This window comes from Miniopterus natalensis, chromosome 9, assembly GCF_054644295.1.
Source record: "Miniopterus natalensis isolate mMinNat1 chromosome 9, mMinNat1.hap1, whole genome shotgun sequence".
Classification (NCBI taxonomy): Eukaryota; Metazoa; Chordata; class Mammalia; order Chiroptera; family Miniopteridae; genus Miniopterus; species Miniopterus natalensis.
In genome coordinates, this window is record NC_142089.1 from 734,874 (window position 1) to 755,519 (window position 20,646).

The 20,646-nt window shown below is 61.5% G+C and overlaps 1 protein-coding gene across 1 annotated transcript in view; it reads left to right on the forward strand.

Moving 5' to 3' along the window:
* The first annotated feature begins 5,970 nt into the window (after window positions 1–5,970).
* Window positions 5,971–20,646, forward strand: part of PRKCZ (protein kinase C zeta) — a 44,430-nt gene continuing 29,754 nt past the window's right edge. Inside the window, exons 1-4 of the mRNA XM_087820315.1 lie at window positions 5,971–6,041; window positions 9,165–9,286; window positions 10,702–10,791; window positions 12,319–12,369. Coding sequence (XP_087676441.1) covers window positions 5,971–6,041; window positions 9,165–9,286; window positions 10,702–10,791; window positions 12,319–12,369 — 334 coding nt within the window. The remainder of the gene's footprint in view (window positions 6,042–9,164; window positions 9,287–10,701; window positions 10,792–12,318; window positions 12,370–20,646) is intronic.

Sequence of the window (20,646 nt, forward strand, 5' to 3'; positions counted from 1 at the left end):
CCTGGCCCGGCTCTGCCACTGCATCTCCCTGCGATGCTTCGAGTTAACCTTGATCCTGTCTGTCTTCATGTGGCTAAAATGACGCCACGGCATTGCAGTGGTTACCGAGGTTTTGGGTGCTGCCTCCTCAGACCCTTTGGGTTTTAAATATAATCCCAGGCAGGCAGGGGATGGGAAACTGGGACAGGCTCCACCTCTCCACGCCGTGTCTGTCTGTTCGTCCCCGGTGCTCTGACCCAGCTCCTCTTATGCCCTGAGGGCTTCACTGTGCGTTGTGTCCCCAGTGGCCTGGGCTGGAGCTGGCTGTCAGGTGGTGGCCCAGCCTTGGCTTTGCTGCTCTGTGACCCTGGACAAAGCTTTGGGCCACCCTGACCCTCAGTGTCCTCATGCAGAGAATGGGGCCGTGATACCACAGCCTTGAGAGTGCCGAAGGTCTCTGAAGTGACGCCTGACACCAAAGGGACCTCCCAGGGTAAACCTGAAGGGCCCCCTTCCCAGGCTGGTGTTGGGTGTCATGCACTGGGCGTTGGGCAGAGGCGGGCCAGGCCCACAGCCAGCAGCCCCGGACCAACCCAGCAGCCTGGGGAGCAGCTAGAGCCCCTTCCTCCTGCTGCGTCCCTCCCTCGCCCTCTACTGGAAACGCGCAGCACTGCGCTCGGGAAAGGAGAGCCCCTCCCGCCCAGTGGGGGAGCCAGGACGCTCCCCGACGCCCTGCCGGCCCTGCGGCGCCCCCACCATGAGGGACCCAGCCCAACTACCGCGGTGCAGACCCTCACTGTGCAGGAATCCATTGGTAATCACAGGTAGTAAATGGTGAACCTGGAGCTGAAGCAATAATTAGTAACTGGCAGGGAGATGTGCTCGGATGCACATGCACAGATGCATCTATAGAGACACACGCACACAGACACACACAGAGAAACGCACAGATGCACACCCAGGCCCAGAGCCCGCGGTGATGCAGGCGTCCCTCTCCCTCTCCCTCTCGGCAGGACCGTGCACAGCGAGACGGACATGGGGCCACCTTTGCTGACAGTTCCCGGGGCCATGTCACTGGCTCCCCCACCCTCCTCAGTGAGGCCCACGAATCCCCAGGGTCTGCTTCAACACTTCTGCAGCCTCACCAGTCCCACACCTGCAGACCACCCTGCTCCCTGAGGCCACAGGGCCTTTGCACAGGTCAGCCCTCTGCACTCCCCATCCCACTCCCCACATCGGTCTGATGAGTCCCACTGAGCACACACGGTGCCTGGCTTTCACCCTTCACCCGGAGAATCTCAAGGTCGTTGGAAAAAGTATCGTCATAAAGCACATTTATCACAGAGAACCAGAGGGTGAGCCCGGTGTGGCCTGGGGGAGGGGCCTTGGCTGGAGGCCATGGGGCCCCACGCTGCCCTCTGCTGGCCTGGCCACCCTCCTCCGCCCTTCAGCCCTCACCTGGCCGGAAGCTCTGCCAGTTGACCAACCTGCACCTCCGCCCTCCAATCCCAGGTGACAGAGGGACTGGAAGGCTGGCCCTCCTCCCACGGGTCCCCCGCCGTCAGGAGAGGAGGCAGGTCAGGTCTGGAGGGTTCTCCTCTGCGCACACCCTTCCGGGTTGTTGAGGTTCCACAAAACCTGTGTCACTTTATAATCCATTAAAAACATGCAACACGCCTTTGCATTTCCCTTTGGGAACAATGGGTGTTGGCAGCTATAGAAGCTCACAGGGTCTTCGTGGAAAACATGGGCAAACAGAAGCTGCCAGAGGTGGAAAGGATCCTCCCTCAGCTGGGTCTGTCCTGGCCGGTGCCTGGGTCCAAGGGTCACCTCCCCACCCCGCCCGTCCGTCCGAGGCTCTGGGAGTCCTCACATCCAGTCTTTCCACTGCTGGCTGCCAGGGTAGGAGGGGGTAACCCTGCTCAGTGATCCCTGGAACAGGGCCCGAGGTCCTAGGGGGCTGGCCTGGTCCCAGCACTTCCAAGGGGGCTTCACCTATGCTTCATCCACTCGTTCACTCATTCCACAGTGTGCCAGCTGCCCGGAGACATGGGGACACAGTGGTGACCCAGGCTGATGGGGTCCCAACCCTCACCATGTCGGAGGGAGAGGTGGGGGGCAACTTTGAGAACAAACACCTGGCCAGGTCACCAGGGTACAGGGCAGGCAGTGGGCACGCCTGCCTGTCAGGACCACACCTGCTGCCCTTGAGGCCCCAGTGGGGGTGGCTCAGTGGCAGGAAGCCGCCCTCACCCAGAGTCCGTGTAAGGGCCTGGGTGGGCCAGGTGGGGGCCTTTGTTTGCAGAGCTAGTTGGTGGGGAGAATGCAGAAATCCAGCCTCTCTGGGGGCGGAGGAGAGATAGTAGGGAGGGTAGGAGGGGACGTGGCCTCTTCTGGGCACCGCAGGAGACCCCTGTGCCCTCACCCCAGGCAGGGGCTGCATGTGGTCCCAGACCCAGGAGTGGAGCCTCCCCCAGGAACACCTCCTGGGACAGTTGCCTCCCCCTCCCCAAACCCCACAGAGAACACTGACCCAGGCACCAGCCTCCAGAAGGGAGGCTCCCAGGTGGCACCCAAGGCCAGGCCAGTGCCCAGGGGATGCTGGATGCCTGTGGCTCCAACCCCAGCAAGGTTTTTCCTGGTTAGAAAGGGCCCTGGGGCCCCGGGCGGGTGCCTCAGTTGGTTGGAGCATTGTCCTGTGCACCGCAAAGGTTGTGGGCACCATTCCCAGTCAGGGCACATACCTTACTTTGGGTTCGATCCTTGGTTGGGGCACATAGGAGAGGCAACCGATCGATGTTTCTCTCTCACATTCATGTCTCTCTCCACCCCAGTCCCCCGTTCCTCTCTCTCTAAAATCGATAAAACCTGTCCTCAGGTGAGGATTTAAAAAAAAAAAGGCTCTGAGGCTCGACTTGGGCTGTTGTGTCCGGCGGGACCTCGGCTAGGGCATGGTGAGAAATGGTGTCCAGTGGAACGGCCGCCCGCCAGCCCGTCCGCCTGCAGCAGCTTCAAGGGTTGGGCCACTTCCCTGTCGGGCTGGACACGGGGGGGTGGGGGTGCTGTGGGATGTCAGAGGACCCCCCTCCAGGATGGCCTGTGCCCATGGAGGTGGAACGGGGTCGGCTGAGGGGCCTGCACAGGGGCTGCATGTCACACATTTGCCTCCCTGGTTGCTGCTCACGTGGCAGATTCCTGTTCCTCCCCGGGAGTGCCACGCTGCTCCTCTCACGTGGCAAACCCAACTGAGGGCCATGGAGCTGTGTGCCCATGCTGGAGGAGTCACCCACGGGTGGGGGTGGGTGAGTAGACTAATAGAGGGGAGGTGGGGTGGGATCTAAAGGAAGTGTGGGCCTGGGCGAAGGTGCTCCTGGGAAAGAGAATGGCAGGTGCAGAGGCCTTGAGGCAAGAGGTAGGTGGCCAGGTGGCTGGTGTGGAGTGAGCCGGGGTGCAGATGGTGGGAGACGAGGGCAGAAAGAGATGGGGGTCCAGACCCTGCAGGGCCTGTGGGCTTTTCCCAAGAACAGTGGGGATCATTGGGGATTTCTGAGCACCAGACAGACAGACACAGACTGACTCATGTTTTAAGGAAATTGGGGCTGCTGCAAAAACCCCCGGGCAGAGGGTGGGGACTGGCCCAGGTGGTCGCCATGGAGGTGGCAGGATGGCGTTGGAATCCAGAAGTATGTTGAGGGTGGAACGTTCCAGGTTTGCAGCGGGAGGCGTCAGAGGGAGGAGGCAGAGGGGCCTCCCAGGCCTTCGAGTTGAGGACCTGGACAGGTGGTGCTGGCACCGTGGTGAAGAGCAGGGTAGAGGGGGGTTAGGAGGAGAGGTGTGTGTGGTGGGGATCAGGTGCAGGGGAGCCGTGGGGGCTTGGGGTGGCATTAGGAGCCAGCGCCTGCTGGGAGGAGGCAGCCTGGGGTGGGGGTGGGTGGGAGAGAGGCATTCTAGGGTGAGAGTTTCTAAGGGGACCCCCAAGGGTCAATTAAGAAAATGTCTGTCCTGCCAGTGTGGCTCAGTGGTTGAGTGTCGACCTAGGAACTGAGAGGTCATGGGTTCGAGTCCCGGTCAGGGCACATGCCAGGGTTGCAGGCTCCTCGATCCCCAGCAGGGGGCGTGCAGGAGGCGGCTGATCAATGACTCTCATCGGATGTTTCTCTCTCTCCCTCCCTCTCTCTAAAATCAGTAAAAATGCATTTTAAAGAACAAACAAGTTTCTTCCATTAAGAAAAACCACGTGTGAGGAGGGGTGACCATTGTATTTAATTTTTTTAAAAATTGATTTTAGAGGAGAGGGAGAGAGAGGCGTGGATTGTTGTTCCACTTACTTATGTGTCATTGGCTGCCTCTTGTATGGGCCCTGAGTGGAGATCAAACCAGACACGGTGGCGTCTGGGGGGCTGAGCGATGGGCCAGGGGGACCATCGTGGGTTTAAAACACAGGAGTCGTGGTGGGTGGGGGCAGGGCTCAGAGAAGGTGTAAGGGGAGATCAGGCCCCGTAAGGGATGCAGACAGACTCAAGGGGCCGGTGGGTGGAGGTGTGCGGGGTGCCTGTTTTTAGTGGGGTTTTTTGTCCAAGAAGGGAGAGTCCCCAGCACCTTAAGTAGGTGAGAGGTGGGTCGTCAACAGGTTTCTCTGTGGCCGGGTCCAGGAAGAACACGGAATCTCTGACCATAGGGACGGTCCATTTGGTTCCCCACGGTCCCTCCAGTGCCCGGCACCAAGGAGGCGCCGGGAACCATCTGTGGAATGAAAGAGTGAGTGAGTGAATGGGAAGTCCTCACGGGTGTCCAGGCGAGGGCTGTCCAGGCGAGGGGTGTCCAGGTGAGGACTGGCCAGGTGAGGATTGTCCAGGCGAGGAGCGGCTTGGCAGGGAGGAGATGGGGAAGGGGAGGGAGGTGGGGGGGGATGGCCAAGGACCGGGCTTGGCGGGGTGTCCGAGATGAGGGGCTGCAGACCTGGAGCCCAGGTGCGGTCCTGCTACCCCCTCGCAGGTGCGGGTCGGGTGGACGCAGCCGGTAAGGGGTGGGCTCCCCAGGAAAACTCAGTCCCCCATATAGGGGAGGGGGCCTAGGGGGCAGGTCCCCGAGGGCGCGGGCGGAGGGGCGCGGACGGGCCTCCCCCCGCGGGCCGTGGGTTCCGCCGGGGCTGCAGCGGGGCTGGACTCCCTCCGCCGGGGCCTCGGGCGCGGCCTCCGCTCCTCCGGCCTCAGTCTCCGCATCTGTAAACGGGCCGCCGGGGGACGCGCCGTCGGAGCGCGCTGGGGACCGCGGGGGGAAGGGGGGCTGAGCTCTGGACCGCAGGGGTCCCCGGGGGAGGCCGCGCTCCGGTGTCCGCCCGGCTCCCCGAAGGTCAGCGGCGCGCCCTCCCCGCTGCCCCCTAGATGGGCGCTCGCCCTGGCATCGCCCGGGGCTCGTCGGCACCGACGGCTGCGGTTTCGAGGCGGCCGATCCCGGCGCGGGAGCTGGATCCCGGTCCGAGCGCCCCGGGCGCCGCCGCGAGGGGCCCCCAGGACCCGCGGGCCCCGGGGTGCGGGCGGGCGGGCGGGGAGCGCGCCGCCGAAGGTTGCCGGGCAGAGCCGGGGCGCGCGCGCTCCGATTGGCCGCAGGTGGGCCCCGCCCGCCCGACAGGTAGCGGCCCCGCGCCCCGCCATTGGGCCGCGGCCGCGGGGTCCCCCGGGGATTGGCCCAGGTGGCGGCCCCGCCTCGCCCTCATTGGCCGCAGGTGCCGCCGCCCCCGCCCCGGGACCGCCCGCCCCGCCGATTGGCCGCCGGCTGGGTCGGCCATGTTCGGGCTCCCCCCCCCCCGGACGCCGCGCCCGCCGCCCCCCCGCGCCCGCCCCGTCCCGGCCGCGCAAGTTCTGCGGAGTTGCCGGGACCGCCGCCCTCGGGCCCCGCGCCCCGCCGCCCGCGCCCGCCGCCCGCGCCCGCCGCCCGCGCCCCGCGCCATGGCCCGAGCGCCCGGGGCGCAGCGCTGACGGCCCGGCGGCCATGCCCAGCAGGACGGGCCCCAAGATGGACGGGAGCGGCGGCCGCGTCCGCCTCAAGGCGCATTACAGCGGGTGAGCCGCGCGCCCGCGGGAGGGCATCTGGGCGCCCCGGTCCCCGCGTCCTGACGCTCCTGCGCCGGGAGGGCCCCGGGCCCCGGCCCCCGCGCTCCCTGCGCTCGGACTCGCGGGGCGGACGCCGCCTGGAAGGGCCGCCGGACCCCGAGCGCTCAGCCTTCTGGGGGGCGCGCGCCCCGCGGGGAGACTCCTAGCGCCCCGGCTCCCCGGTCCTCCCGGCGAAAGACCCGGGCGGGGCCGCACCTTCCCGACGCCGACGGCCCCGCGGCCGCGCTCGGCGCCCGACTCGACCTGCCCCGCGGGGAAATGGGCGGGCGGCCGCCGAGGGCGCGGGCGGCGGGGCCGGGGCCGCGGGAAGCCCGGGGGGTGGGGGGTGGGGGCGGCGCCCCTCGCGCGGCGCGGACGGCGCCGGAGGAAGAACCGGGCGCCCCTGCCGCTCCCGCCCGAGTGGGTCGGAGCCGGGTCGCCGCTGCCCCGGGCGCTGGGTGGGGGTGACCCCGCGCGTGAACTCGGCGGCCCCCGAAGCTGCGCCCCGTGGGGTCCGCCCGAGGGGCGCCGCCCGGGCGGGTCCACAGGCCGGAGGAAGGGCTTCGGGCTCTGGACCTCCCGGGTGTTTCTGGTCTGGGGTCTGGGGTGAGGTCCCCCCTGCCCCCTGCGCCGTCCTCAGCCGGGGTGGGGGGCGGTTGGGGGGTTGGTGGCAGAGCCCGAGGGAAGGAGGGTTTCTGGGGGAGCCCGCCGGAGAAGGTGGGGGTCCTGCCTCCGGGATGGGAGGCGGGGCCGCGATGGAAGCTGGACGGGGGTGCGGCCGGGTGAGCTGCGGGTCGGCCGCGGAGCCTTAGAGTTGAGAGCCGGGGCCCGGTGAAGATCAGAGGTGACCCTCAGCGCCAGGGTGTCCGCGCCCAGCCCCGCCGCGGGCGCGCGTGGGGGCCCCGGGCCTGCGGCATCCCCCCCCGACGGCCGGCGTCCCCCCAGGACGGCCGCGGGCGCCGGGCGGGGGCTGGTGGGGGGCGTCGCAGACCCGAGTTGTGGACCCGCCGCCCGTCCGCCCGGCTGCGGCCCCCGGGGAGCGCTTTGGTTACCGGGGGTAACGTGACCTGTTGAGTCGGTTTCCCGGGGATGGGGCAGCGCCCCACGCGCCGCCTTCCCGGGCTCGCCCCTCCCGCTCGGGCCTCTCTTCCCCTCCGTCTCCCTCCCCCGCACTGCTCCCCTCCCTCCCGCACCCCTCTTTCTGCCGAGGGCTGCCCCCCCCCCGCCCCGAGATCAGCGCTCAAGGACCCCAACTCCGAGGGTCTGGGTCCGATTCTGCACCTGGACGAGGTGGCTTTTGTGCAGCAGGGCCAGGGGCTGAGGGTCAGGCACGTGGCAGGCCCCGTTGGTAAAGAGGGGAGCCCCCCACCGCCCCTGGGGGTGGCTGCTCCCGGTCCCCTTGCCCCTGACGCTGTCCCCGGCTCCAGCTTCTTCCCACCCAGGGGGCCTTCGGAGGGTGTGTGGTCACCAGAGTCTGAGTGAGGTCCGAGGGCACCTGCATTTTTCAGGTGTGTTTTTTTTTTTTTAGGGTGATGCTTGGCGGGTTTGGGGACCCTGCTCAGCCAGGCTGAGCCTCGGACGCCCTGCTTTCCTAAGATCATAGAAATAAATGATCCTGAAGTCGGGCCTTGTTGCGGTTGGGTGGTGAGGGGCCCCTGATGCTGGGCGCTTCCAGTGTTGGGGTCCTGGGGGTGAAACACTAGCTTCCATTCGGAGGCAGAAAGCAGGGGGAGGGTCTTGGGGCAGGGAGAGGTCAAAGGTGAAGGGATGGCAGACCCTGACTCCCAGAGTTCCTCGGGGCAGGAGGGCTGTGGGCGCTGGGCCAGGTGACGGGTGTGGGTGACCCCAGGGTGATGGGGGAGACGGGGGTGGGAGCTTTGTCTCTGGAGCCCTCACTCATGAGCCATGTGCCCCTTCTGTGCCTCAGTTTCCCCATCTGCTGAGACACTACAGGCCATGGTGACGACAGGCTGGGTCTGTCCTGGGGGACCGCTTGGGGTGCTGGGGGCAGGTGCTGAGGGTCTGTGAGCAGACGATGGCCAGTTCCAGGGTGAAGGGGTGGCAGCGGGGGGCCGTGAGGGTGAGCAAGGCCTGTGGGCGGGGCCCTGGGCTGCTGTGTTGAGCCAAAGTGCTGCCCACAGATGGACGAGTCCTGGATCCCGGTGGCCCTGGGCTTACTGTCCTGTGGTCAGAGACTTTATAGCCACTAGTTTGGTGGCATTCAGGAGCCAGCGGTGCTAACACCAAGCAGCCCTCCATGCGTGTGGTTTGGGATGTTTCAGAGCCTGTCAGATTTTTTGGGGGCTCTGCACCCTCGGGATGTGAAATGTGGGTGCCTTTTCCCCTCAGCTGCAGCCTCGGCTCTGAGGGTGAGCTTCCCACTCAGCTTCTGCAGACACGTCCCCCTGAGTCAGCGCCTTCTCTGCCCTCTGGTGAGGGGACAGGACTGGTGCTTGTTTCAGGGCATGGGGGGGCAGAACTGTCCGCTCCCGCCTTCCCCTTCCCCCCAAGGCCAGCCATCCGAGGGTGACCCAGAATCCCCGAGCCATCTCCAGCCTCCCTGCGTCAGCGCCCCATTTTTGGATGAAAAGAGAAAAGGCAATAGCACTCTGTGACTTGGCTTTTCAAAAAAAATCGTGCAGGAGGCAGTTGAATGGTCCCTCTGGGGCGCCCTCAGGTCACCCTGCCCCTCCCCAACCAGGCCCCCCCTTCCTGAGGCCCTTAGTCCTTGGATGTGACCCTCTTGTCCGCACTGTCCAGGTTTGGGGGACGACTTAATGAAGTGGATGCTCTTGACCTGAAGGGCCTGTGTCCACCCCCACCCCCCACGTGACCTTTTGGGCAGAACTGGAACCTGGTGCCTGGGCCCTTGCTTGCCCGCCTTCCACTAGGGGGCGCGTTCTGCCGTCCAGGCGCCAGGATAGGTTGTCCTTTTCTGCGCAGGGGCCTTGGTGGAGCTAATTTAACAACACTGTGGTCAGTGGGCCTGGGAAAATCTCATTTATTTAGTCGATAGTTCGGTTAATCAGTAACCCGAGTTCAACGTGACTTACATATGCGCCCTGGTGACTTGCCCCGTCCTCTCTGCCCCAGGGACATCCTCATCACCAGCCTGGATGCCGCCACCACCTTCGAGGAGCTCTGTGCGGAAGTGAGAGAGATGTGCAGCCTGCACCAGGGGCAGCCGCTCACCCTCAAGTGGGTGGACAGCGAAGGTAGCCCTGGGTCACCTGCCATCAGGGGGTGTCCGGCTGTCCCCGCCCTCCATGGGGAGGCGGAAAACCACCCGGCACCTTCCCCAGTGGGGGCGGGGGTCTGTCCTGGACAGAGGTTGGCCGTCTGCGGGAGGGTGGGGGTGGGCAGGTGAGACACCCCCGGGGAGGACTGCAGGGGTCCCGGCCCCACCGTGGGCTCATCCTGACCCTTCTTACCTGACCCTGTGCTCTCATGTTGGGGGCTTTCCTGTGGGTGATTTGGAAGGATGGGCTCTCCGCTTCTCAGGGAAAGTGTAGCCAGGCCCCCCTCACTCTGATCCCTCCGTCTCTGTTTCTTTCTGTCTGTCTCTGTCTCTGTCTCTGTCTCTGTCTCTGTCTCTGTCTCTGTCTCTGTCTCTCTGTCTTTGTGCCTCTGTCTGTCTCTCTGTGTCTCTGTCTCTCTGTTTCTCTCTGTCTCTGTCTGTCGCTGTCTCTCTGTCTGTTTCTCTGTCTCTCTGTTTCTCTCTGTCTCTGTCTCTCTGTGTCTCTGTCTTGTTTCTCTGTCTCTGTCTGTCTGTCTCTCTGTGTCTGTGTCTCTGTCTGTTTCTCTCTGTCTCTGTCTCTCTGTGTCTTTGTCTTGTTTCTCTCTGTCTCTGTCTGTCTGTCTCTCTGTGTCTGTGTCTCTGTCTGTTTCTCTCTGTCTCTGTCTCTCTGTGTCTCTGTCTTGTTTCTCTGTCTCTGTCTGTCTGTCTCTCTGTGTCTGTGTCTCTGTCTCTCTGTTTCTCTCTGTCTCTGTCTCTCTGTGTCTTTGTCTTGTTTCTCTCTGTCTCTGTCTGTCTGTCTCTCTGTGTCTGTGTCCCTGTCTTTGTTTCTCTCTGTCTCTGTCTCTCTGTCTCTGTCTCTATGTTTCTCTCTCTCTGTCTCTCTGTCTCTGTCTCTCTGTGTCTCTGTCTCTGTTTTTGTTTCTATCTGTCTCTGTCTCTCTGTCTATCTCTCTCTGTCTCTCTGTCTCTGTCTCTGGCTCCCTCCCTCCTACTCCCTCACAGTCAGACACACCCCAGAAAGCTGAGGGGTTGGGAGACTGTCCAGGAGAGACCCCCTTCTCCGGGATGACGGTGACCATCAGCTGTCAGCCCAGGACGCTGGGGAGCTTGTGCCTATTTGGGTTCCCTATACAGCGGTGGATGACCAGGGTTGGGACTGACCTAAGAGGAACATTCTGGGTCCCGCATGAGCCCGGAAGTTGGCGAAGCTTATCTCTGCGGGTGGCTGGCTGGGGCTGAGGGTGACCTCGCCTCCTCCTGTGGTGGTTTGGTTCTGATGTGGGGCCTGGGCTGGCTGTTCTGGGACCTCCCTCTGCCCTGGGGGGATTCGCGTCGAGGGGACCCCTTTGCCTTAGGCCTGCTGTGGCCTCAGCGCCGTGTCTTGCCGCCTAGGTGACCCCTGCACGGTGTCCTCCCAGATGGAGCTGGAGGAGGCCTTCCGCCTGTCCTGTCAGCACCGGGTCGACGGGCTCATCATTCACGGTCAGTGTCCCCGGCGTGGCGGGCGCGGCAGGGTCAGGCGGCAGGGCTCTCCGGGGCCGCCCTCTTCCGTCTGGGGACACGGGAGCTCATCTTTGCCAACCACCCGGGGACTGGAAGCCACACGGGGGTCACAGTTTAAAATCTTAGGGCACCAGAGAATTTAAGGGTGTTGAGCCTAATGCAATTGGGATTCCTTTTTCTCTTTTACATATTATTAACAATAATAAAAATCGCTCTTATTGCTAGAATCCGTAGGGTGTGTCTTCTCGCTGGCACTGAAGCCTGGGGTCTGCTTATGAGTCCTGGGGCTAGCGTCCCCATGAGCCTCAGAGCCGGGCCGCTCAGCTGCCTGCAGCTCTCCCGGAGCCCCAAGGGTCTGGACCCACAGCCCGGGGCAGAGCAGGGACCATCCCGCAGCACTGTTCAGGGACGCACCGGACCCTCCCTGTGGCTTCCCGGGCTCACAGCTTTCCCCAGCCTGTTAGGCTCAGAGCTGGGGTATAAATCGAAATCCTGCTGTCATTCCAGTCTCAGTGGGAGGTTTCTCACTGTGCTCCCCACACTTCCGGGGTTTTCCACCGGATGTCTGTGGGGCCCAAGAGCGTGGCTCCGGCAGCCGTGGCCGACCAGGCGTGTGGCCGACCAGAGCGTGAAACTGGTCACCGTTTTCTCTAACGCTGGGTTAATAGTTGGCTGAAACACCCTATTTTTGTGGCTCTTTCTATAAACGTGGTTTAGATTTGAAAGCTCTCCTGGTCCACTTTATCACTGTGGTGTAAGCACATTTACGGCACCTTCGACATTCACAGCTAAGGTGCTTTAGAAGTTCACTGCTTCCCAGGTTAGGAAAAAGATTGTTTTAGCTTAGTTTTCGTGCTTCCTGAGCTTCTGTTTTAATAACTAACGGAGGAAGTCCTGCATATTTGACAACCTTTGATGGTGAACCTGAGTACAGAGACGCGGAGTGTGGCGAGCTTTCAGACGTTGGGTTTTTTTATTGTTAATCTTCACCCGAGGATATCTTTTCCATTGCTTTTTAGAGAGTGGAAGTGGGAGAGAGAGAGAGAAACACTGATGTGAGGGAGACACATCGATCGGCTGCCTCCTGTACGTGCCCTGACCCAGGGCCAGGGATGGAACCCAGCCCAGGCATGTGCCTTTGGCTGGAAATTGAACCCGAGACCCTTTAGTGTTCGGGCGGATGCTCTGACCACTGAGCCAAACCAGCCAGTGCCAGACGTCGGTTTTTATAGTAATGCTGGGTCTCCCGCTCCATGTTAACTTGGTACCCGTCAGGCTCTGTGTCCGCATCCCTGACGGCTCCCCAGACGTCCCCGTGCCTTCGGAATTCCTGTAGGAGGGACTTGGGTTCCCAGGTCTTTGCCTCCTTGAGCGTCTCCCAAAAGCAGGTGGTCGTCGGCCACGCGGGCTCTGTGCTCCTGTGTGGTCAGCCCGATCTGCCTGCCTGTGAGACTGCACCGGGTGACGGGTGCCCAGCACTGACGCTGTCTCTCCCCCTCCGTGTAGTGTTCCCGAGCATCCCCGAGCAGCCCGGCATGCCGTGCCCCGGAGAAGACAGTGAGTACCACCCTCTCCTCTGACTGCCGTGGGCGGCGGGCTGAACGTGGATGTGTTTGCCTGCAAGGGGAAGACGGCATTTTTGGTGGCCTGTGGCTTAGGACCATTTACCCCATGATGACTCTACTGGGAGTGGGCAGATGATGGGGCCTCCTGTGGGTTTTCTCTGGCTGGTGTCCCTGCCTTTTTCTGTGTGTCTGTCAAGAGGGAGGGGCACAGTCTCAGAGCCGCCCGCATGCACTGGATGGGCAGGGGGCAGCGGGAGCCCGACCGTCCAAGCGGGAGGCAGGTGATAAGTGAAGGCAGAGGTGGGGAAGGGAGGGATGGGGGTGCAGCTTGAGATTTGGAGGCTGGGAAGGGGTGAGGGAGGCACTTTCTGGCAGCGGCCCAGACCAGGTGGGGCAGTCCAGGGGGCACACTGGCCCAGGAGCTCTGGCCTGGGTCACATTCTCACCGGCCCCGTGTGGGGAGGGTCATTGGGATTGGCTCGGTCTCTCTCTGCTGTGGCCGGGGATGTGGGGGTCATGAGATGCTGAGGACCCGGGTCTCTGCCCGAGGTAGAAAGGGGGGAATTTGGAGAATGTGCTGAGCTTCTCCAGAGTCCCTTCTCGCGCACAGGTCCTCAAGATGCTCACGTGTGGCTCTGAGGCTATGGGAGATCTGGGGTTTGTGGGACGATATTCCACCAGCGCTGGGAGGCGGCGGGAGGTGGTGGGTGGTGGGGGAGCCAGGGTGGCTGGCGGCTGAGTGTCTCCCATGGGCACGACCTTTGTTCTGGGCCCTGACGTCGTCTGTCTGACGGCCACAAGGAGCAGGATGGCTTCATGTTGCTGGTCAGCAGTGGACAGAGCCCCCCTCACACGGGGCCTCCCAGGCTCCTAGGCTGTTTGAGGGTTGACATTCTCTCCAGGATTTTACTCTTTGGCTCGGTTTTAATGCTAATCTCGGACAGTTAGGACAGCCCTGTTGTGGTCCCCCCATAGCCCCAGTGCCCATGTTCCTGGTCATTTTCACGGGCTTGAGCAGCTCAGCCCAATGCCGAGGGTGCGTGTGAGGGATCAGGTCAGAGGGATGTAAAGTTGTCCTTGAGCTACGTGAGGCCCTCGCCAGGAGGGCTGGATGGACTGATGCACCACAGCCAGAGATGGGCACGTGGCAGGAATGTGGCTTCACCTTGGCAGGAATGTGGCTGCACCGTGGCAGGAATGTGGCTGCATCGTGGCAGGAATGTGGCTGCACCATGGCACCTGGGCATGTCCAGCTGGAAGGACTGTGTTGCACCAGCCCAGCCCATTTTTTTAGCAAAACACCTTCTTACACATTCTGTTCAGTATGAATTTAATCGGTTTTACAGATTTTTTTTTTTTTTAATCTTCACCTGAGAATATGCTTATTGATTTTTTTTAAGACAGAGAAGGGAGAGTGAGAAACATCGATGTGAGAGAGGGAAATGGATTAGTTGCTTCCTAGATGCATCCCAACCAGGAATTGAACCCGAAACCTTTTGGTGTACGGGTGATGCTCCAACCTCCTGGGCCGCACTGGCTAGGGCTCTGTTTGTAGTTTTTGGAGGGCTCTCCACACTGCCTTGCACAGCGGCTGCACCATTGTACGTCCCCACCATTGGTGTGCAGGGTTCCAGTTTCTCCGTGTCCTTGTCGGTGCCTGTTTTCTGTTGTGTTTTATAGTAACGATCCTAATGTGTGTGAGGTGGTGTCTCGCTGTGGTTTTGATTTGTAGTTTTGATTTTAGGTCTTTGACTCATGTCAAGTTAACTTTTGCGTGTGGTGTGAGGTAGGGGTCCAGGTTCACTCTTCTGCGTGTGGACGTCCGGCTCTCCCAGCCCCGTTTGTTGAAAACACTGTCCTCTCCCCATGGGTGGTCCTGGCGCCCTTGTTGGAAGTCGTGTGACCACAGGTGTGAGGGTTCACTGTGGCGTCTGTTCTGTCCCATTGGTCTCTGTCTGTCTCTATGCCAGCACCACCCTGATTCGATCCCTGTAGCTTTGTTGTCGTGGTTTTTTTAATGTTTTTTATTGATCTCAGAGAGAGGAAGGGAGAGAGAGAGAAAAACATCAATGATGAGAGTCGTTGATCGGCTGCCTCCTGCACGCCCCCTACTGGGGATCAAGCCCACAACCCAGGCATGTGCCCCCACCGGGAATCGAACCCTGACCTCCTGGTTCATAGGCTCAACCACTGAGCCACGTCGGCTGGGCCGTAGGAGGTTTAAGACAGGACATGTGGGACCTCCAGCTGTGTTGCTCTTTTTCGAGAGTCTTTTGACTATTTGGGGGTCCCTTGAGATTCCATAGGAATTTTTGGATGGGTTTTTCTGTTTCTGCAAAAAGCATCCCTGGGATTTGGATACGGATTCGCTTGGGGTGGGGTTTCCTTTTTATCCATGGATGTGGGATGTCTTCCCCGCTTACTTGTATCTTTGATTTCTTTCAGCAGCGTTTCGTAGTTTTCAGTGTACAAGTCTTTGATCTTCTTGTTAGGTTTATTTTTAAGTATCCTGTCCTTTCCGATGCTATTGTAAATGGAACTGTCTTATTAATTTCCTTTTTGGGCCGTTCACAGTTAGTGTACAGAAATGTAACTGAATTTTGCTGACCCTATATCTTGCTCTTTTGGTAAGTTTGTTTATGACTTACGATAATAACCATTTTCCTAGAATCATTAGTGTTTTCTGCGTCCCCCAGAGACAGTTTCATTCTTTCTTTTCCAACCTGGATCCTGCTTATTTATTTTTCTTGTCTAATTGCTCTGGCTGGAAATTCCAGTGCTGCCTCGGATTGAAGTGGTGAGCTCCAGGCATCACTCCCTTGTTCCTGATCCTGGAGGAAAAGCCGAAGTCTCTCCCCACTGATGTGTTTGCTGTGGGTTTTCATACGTAGCTTTCGTCACATGGAGGTACATTCCTTCCGTGGCCTAATAAGAAATATGTGGTCTGTGTTCCTAGTTCCGGACTCAGAGCTCCTAACGCCCTTGGAATTTCCTGAGTGACCAGAGTATGAGTAGGGCCCCTGGATAGCCTGGGGGTCGGGCTGCTTAGCACAGAGACCTGGTGACTGGAAGGTTGGGACATTCACTCAAACCCCTCACCTCGGGGGAGGGGAGAGGGCCGGAAGCTGAGTCAGTCCCCCCTGGCCGATGGCCGAGTCGGTCATTCTGGGTTGGTGAGCCCATGGAGCTGTGCGGTGAGTGGTGCCCCGAGAGAGCATGGACACGGACACAGGCGTGGCCGCCCTGGCCCCTTTCCCCGCACCTGGCCGCCCTTTGCGTCTCTTCTAACCGGCTGTCCCAGAGTGACTGCCTTTTATAATAAACTGGTGATTCCGTGAGCACAGCATTTCCCTGAGTCCTGTGAGCCCTTCTAGCAACTGAATGGAGCCTGGAGGGGGTCGCGGGGACCTCTGATCCATAGCGGGTGGTCGGAAGCACAGGCGACAGCCTGGCTGGCATCTGAAATTGGCGGGTGTGGGAGACGGGCGGGCGGGGTGGGGGAGGGGACTGAGCCCCTCACCCGTGAGACACGGCGCCGGCTCCAGGGAGACAGGTCAGGATCGAGCTAATTGTTTGGTAACATGGGGACAAAACACGCGTGGTATCTTCTGTTTCTGGTTTGTTCGGTATTTTTATCGTGACTGGATTTTCAACGTTGTCCAATGCCTTTTTGGCACTGATCGAAACAACGCTGTGGTTTTTTCCCTTTGCTCGGTTAGCGTGGAATATTACACCTATTGCTCACGCGTGGGGCCGCCCTTCATGAACAGGCCCCCCAGGGACTGTGTCTAATCCTTGCCGGGTGCCGCTGACTCTGTTGAGGGCTTCGTGTCAACGTTCATAGGGGAGGTGAGTCTGGAGTTTTCTCTTGTGTTTTTGTCCGGCGTTGGTGTCGGGACGGTGCTGGGTTAAGAGGTATGTTCTCTCCTTCAACTTTTGGAGAAGTTGGGGAAGGGTTTGTATTTGTTTTTATGAGTGTCGGGTAAAATCACCAGTGAAGCCGCCAGGTCCGGAGCTTTTTTTGGGGGAGGACCGATGTCTGACTCACTCCCCCCCCCCCCCCCCCCGCCCGCGAAGGTCTCCGTGGCGTTTCGGCGTCTTCAGGGTTTGCCCGTGTGGGTTGTGACTCCGGTGTCTGCTTCATGCAGGTTGCCCGGCTCTGGGCCCCGACTGTAGAATCTCCCGCCACCCACCCGACATCTGCAGAACCAGCACGAACGTCCCCCCTTGCGTCTCTGGTTTTAGCGACTCGAGTCTTTTCTCCTCCGTCCGTCTTGCTAAAGGTCCGTCGGGTTCGCTGGTCTTTCCGCCGACTTTCTGGGCTGTGTCCTGCTCCCTGTTTCGCTTCCCTCTGCGCTGATCCGTGTTCTTTCCGTCCTTCCGGTCGCCCTGGGCTCGGTTCGCTCCTCCCTCCAGCCCGAGTTGTGTGTGAGGTCGCTGGTGTCTCCAGCTGTCACCCCCCCCCCTCGCACCCCCTTCTCTGCCTCCTGTGAGCTCTGCTTTCTTCTGTCTTGTTTTCTTTTGTCTCTAAGTATTTTCTAATTTCTCTTGTGATTTCATCAGTTGTCTGAGAAAAGTGTCATTTAGCCCGGCCGGTGTGGCTCGGTGGTTGAGCACCTACCCATGAACCAGGAGGTCATAGATCAATTCACGGTCGGGGCACATGCCTGGGTTGCGGGCTCGAGCCCCAGGAGGGGACGTGCAGGAGGCAGCCGATCAGTGTTTCTCATCCTTGATGTTTCTATCTCTCTCTCTCCCTGAAAATCAATAAACACATTTTTTTAAAAAAAGTGTTGTTTAGCCCTGGCCAGCATCGCTCAGTGGTTAGAGCGTCGACCTGCACACGAAAGGGCCACAGGTTCGATTCCTGGTCAAGGGCAGGGACCTGGGTTGCTGGTTAGATCCCCGGCCCCAGTTGGGAGGCAAGCAATGTCTCTCTCGCGTCGATGTTTTTTTTCTCTCTCTCTCTGTCTCCCTTCCACTGTCTAAAAATCAGTGGGGAAAAAGTCACCTCAGGTGAGGATTTAAAAAAGAAAATACAGGTTCTCAGGCACCCGTGCCTCGGTTTCCCCCTTTGTAAAAGCCGGCTGTAGTATTAGGTATCTTAGGGCTGTGTGAGTTGGGAAGGGCCCCGGGAATGTGCCTGGGGCTCGGTAAGGCCAGCTGGGCACCCGCCACCCCCCACCCAGCTGGCTGACCGAGTGGGAAACAAAGTGCCCCCCACAAGTGTGTTCAGGCCCCACCGTCCTGGGGAGTGAGAGGAGTAGGCCGGGCTGGGGTGGGCGCGGGGCTCAGGGTGGCCAGCTGGTTGGGCAGGGAGCCTGGGACCTGGGGGCCGAGGCCCTCGGGGGCATCCTCCGGGCACAGCAGTTGGGCTCCCAGGCGTCTTTCAGAAATAACTAAATGCCTGTAAGTCCCTGGTGTCTCTAGGGATGTGTATTTTATTAAAAAATCTAGTTTCATTCAGCTTTGTCTCCAGTTATTTGCAACAAACTGGAAAAGCCAGTTTTCTGCCTCCAACAGGCTTCCAGTGAAGTCAGCGGCCTGCCGGTCCAGCCCGGGCTTCCTCCCGTCCTGCAAAACCCCATGTTTTGGCTGGATTGGGGGCGCCGTGGGCCAGAGGGCAGTGGTTGTGCTGGAAAGCCCGTCACAGGCGACCGTTCACACCAGACTCGCCAAATTTGCGTTTCCCGTGGGAGCCCCGTGCGGACGTGGGGGCTCAGTTGTCTTATGATTGATTTTAACGACTTACGGGTTGTAGGCAAGCTTTTCCGTGACGGCCCGGGTGGTACATCTTTGGGCTCTGTGGGCTGTTTGCCTCTGTCGCAGCTGCCCGGCCGCCGTGGTAGCACGAGAGTGACTGTGCACCAAGCGTGAACGGTGAGCGTGGCTGTGCCACGAGGACGCGTCGTTAACGGACACCGACATTTGTATTTCACGTAATTTTCGTGGGTCTTGAAGTATTACTATTTTGATTTCGTTGTGCTGATCAGAACCACAGAAGCCAGCCCTGGGGGGTGTGGCTCTGTGGCTGGCGCGTTGGTCTGCAGACCAAGTGGTCTTGGGTTCGATTCCCATCAAGGGCACGTGCCTGGGTGGCAGGTGGAATCCCCAGCCCTGTGTGCAGGGCAGCCGATGGCTGTGTCTCTCACGTCGATGTTTCTCTCTCTCTCCCTTCCTCTCTTTCTAAAAAAATCAATGGAAAATACCCACAGGTGGGGATTAACAACAACAAAACCCTACGTGAGCTCGTTGGCTGGGAGGCCCTCGGCACCCTGGGTTTCCAGTAAAGGACACGTGGGGACCTCTGGCGCCTCTGAGTGACGTGTTTACAGTGTCACGCTGGTGAAGGGCTGTGACACGGCCACTGGCCGCTCAGGAGGGAGCCTCCAAAGCCACTTCAGGCCACAGGGCGAGCGGCTGAGGTGCCGGCGTTCGAACCCAGAGCTTAGGCCAAAGTCTGTGCCGTGAGCACGGCAGACTCCTGAGCCTGATGCCTGCTCTTTGCAATGGGGGGGTGTCAAGCCGGGGCCGCTCCCCCCAGACCTCTGCCCTGCGAGGGCAGCAGGCGTTTGTCAGTGGGTGGGCATGTGGCCTGTCACTGCCCGAGCCCCGGGGTGAAGCTGGGCCACGTAGAGTTGCCACTGCGCCAGGCGGATGTGGGGCAGTTGGCAGAGGCCCCTGGGCTTTCCTGTGTGTGTTTTGGGTTTGGAGGGAAATGGGCTTGGGCTCTGGGGGCGCCGCCAGGACTGAGGCCTGGGTTTAGGGGGACGCACACAGGTGGAGTGGAGTCAGGACGTCCATGGTGGCTGGGGTCTGCTCTGGCTGCCTCCGGGCACCACCCAGGCCACATGCAAGGTCCTGCCTAGCATCACCAGGCCCCTCTCACCTTAGGCTGGCGGGTGTGTGATTGCAGCCAGTCGCCCCATTCTCACCTCACGTGTGGGCGTCCCCCTTGCTGTCCACTGCCCCCCGGAGCAGCAGAAACCTCAAAAGGCCACCTGACCCAGGGCTTGGCCAGCATTTGACCCTCCCCACAGCTTCTCCCTCCTCCGCTTATCCCCTGGGCCAGGGCATCCAGCTCAGACCCCCCCCCCGGGCATTCGTGTTGGGTCCATTCTCGGCCTCTGTGGATGCAGGTCACAGGTCACTCGCACTCGGGGGGCCGCTGTGTCCCTGCACCCCGGCCAGCTGGGCTCTGCCCCTGCGGACCCTGCGCGGATGGCTCGCCCCGAGCACCGAGGACGTCTCCGCGCGGAGATGCTTGTTTTCATGTGACGTCAGCTCCTTGATATCCAGGCCGTGTTTTCGTTGGTGCCTCGGCTGCCGGCTCCAGCTTCCCAGGGGAGCCGGGTACCACCCGGGCCTGGAGACATGAGGAGGCAGGGATGTGAGAGGCGGGGGCAGTGCCGGCCAGCGAGCTTCTGAAAGCCATCCCTGCCTCGGAGCCCACCCGCCTATTGTGGGGTCGCGGGGACGGGGCAGCCCCGGCGCCAGAAAGGGCAGGAAAATGCCTGCCCTCCCGCCCACCGCCCCGTAGAGCATAAAGCTCCTGCGCCCGGGAGGAGGAGGGTGAGTAACGAGCCTCGCGGCTGCCCGGCCGCCGGCCGCCGGGCCGGGTGCTCGCGGGAGAGCGGCCCGGACTCCCAGCCGCACAGATGTTCCAGCTCAGACGCAGAGCCGGGCGGGCGCGGGGGGGGCGGGAGGCCCTTGTTTCCGAGGGTGACGGATGAGCCCAGCCGGGGGCGGCTGGCGCGGGGGCTGCGACAGCGGCCGCGTGGCCCCCAGAGCGGGTCCGCCGGGCGGCCTGTCAGCGGCTGCGGCTCTGGGGATAATCGCGTCTCCGCCTGAGCCCCGGGGGGGCCGGTGGCGGCCCTGCTGTCAGCGGCGGGCAAGGGGCATGTGCGTGGCCGGCTCCTCGCCCTGCGGAGCCGCGGGTGGCAGGTGCCCGGCTGCAGCGTGGAGCCCAGCGTGGCGGCACCTGCTCCCCGCCCGCCCGCCCGCCGCGGCTCCCGTCCCCGCCGCCCCAGCCGGTCCTGGCTCCGGTTTGCGTTGACGACAGCGCGTGGCCAGTGTTGACGTGCGCCCGCCCGCCCGCCCGCCCGCCGGTGGGGTCCCCGTCGGAGGCGATGAGCCTGGTGCCCGCTTCTCCGCTCTGAGATGGTCGGAGGTACGCCGAGTGGCGGGGGCCGCGTCGTGGGTGGGAGGCGGGGTGGGTGCTTTTCTAACGTCCATTTTGCGAGGTGTTTCTGTAAAAAACAAACAGCAA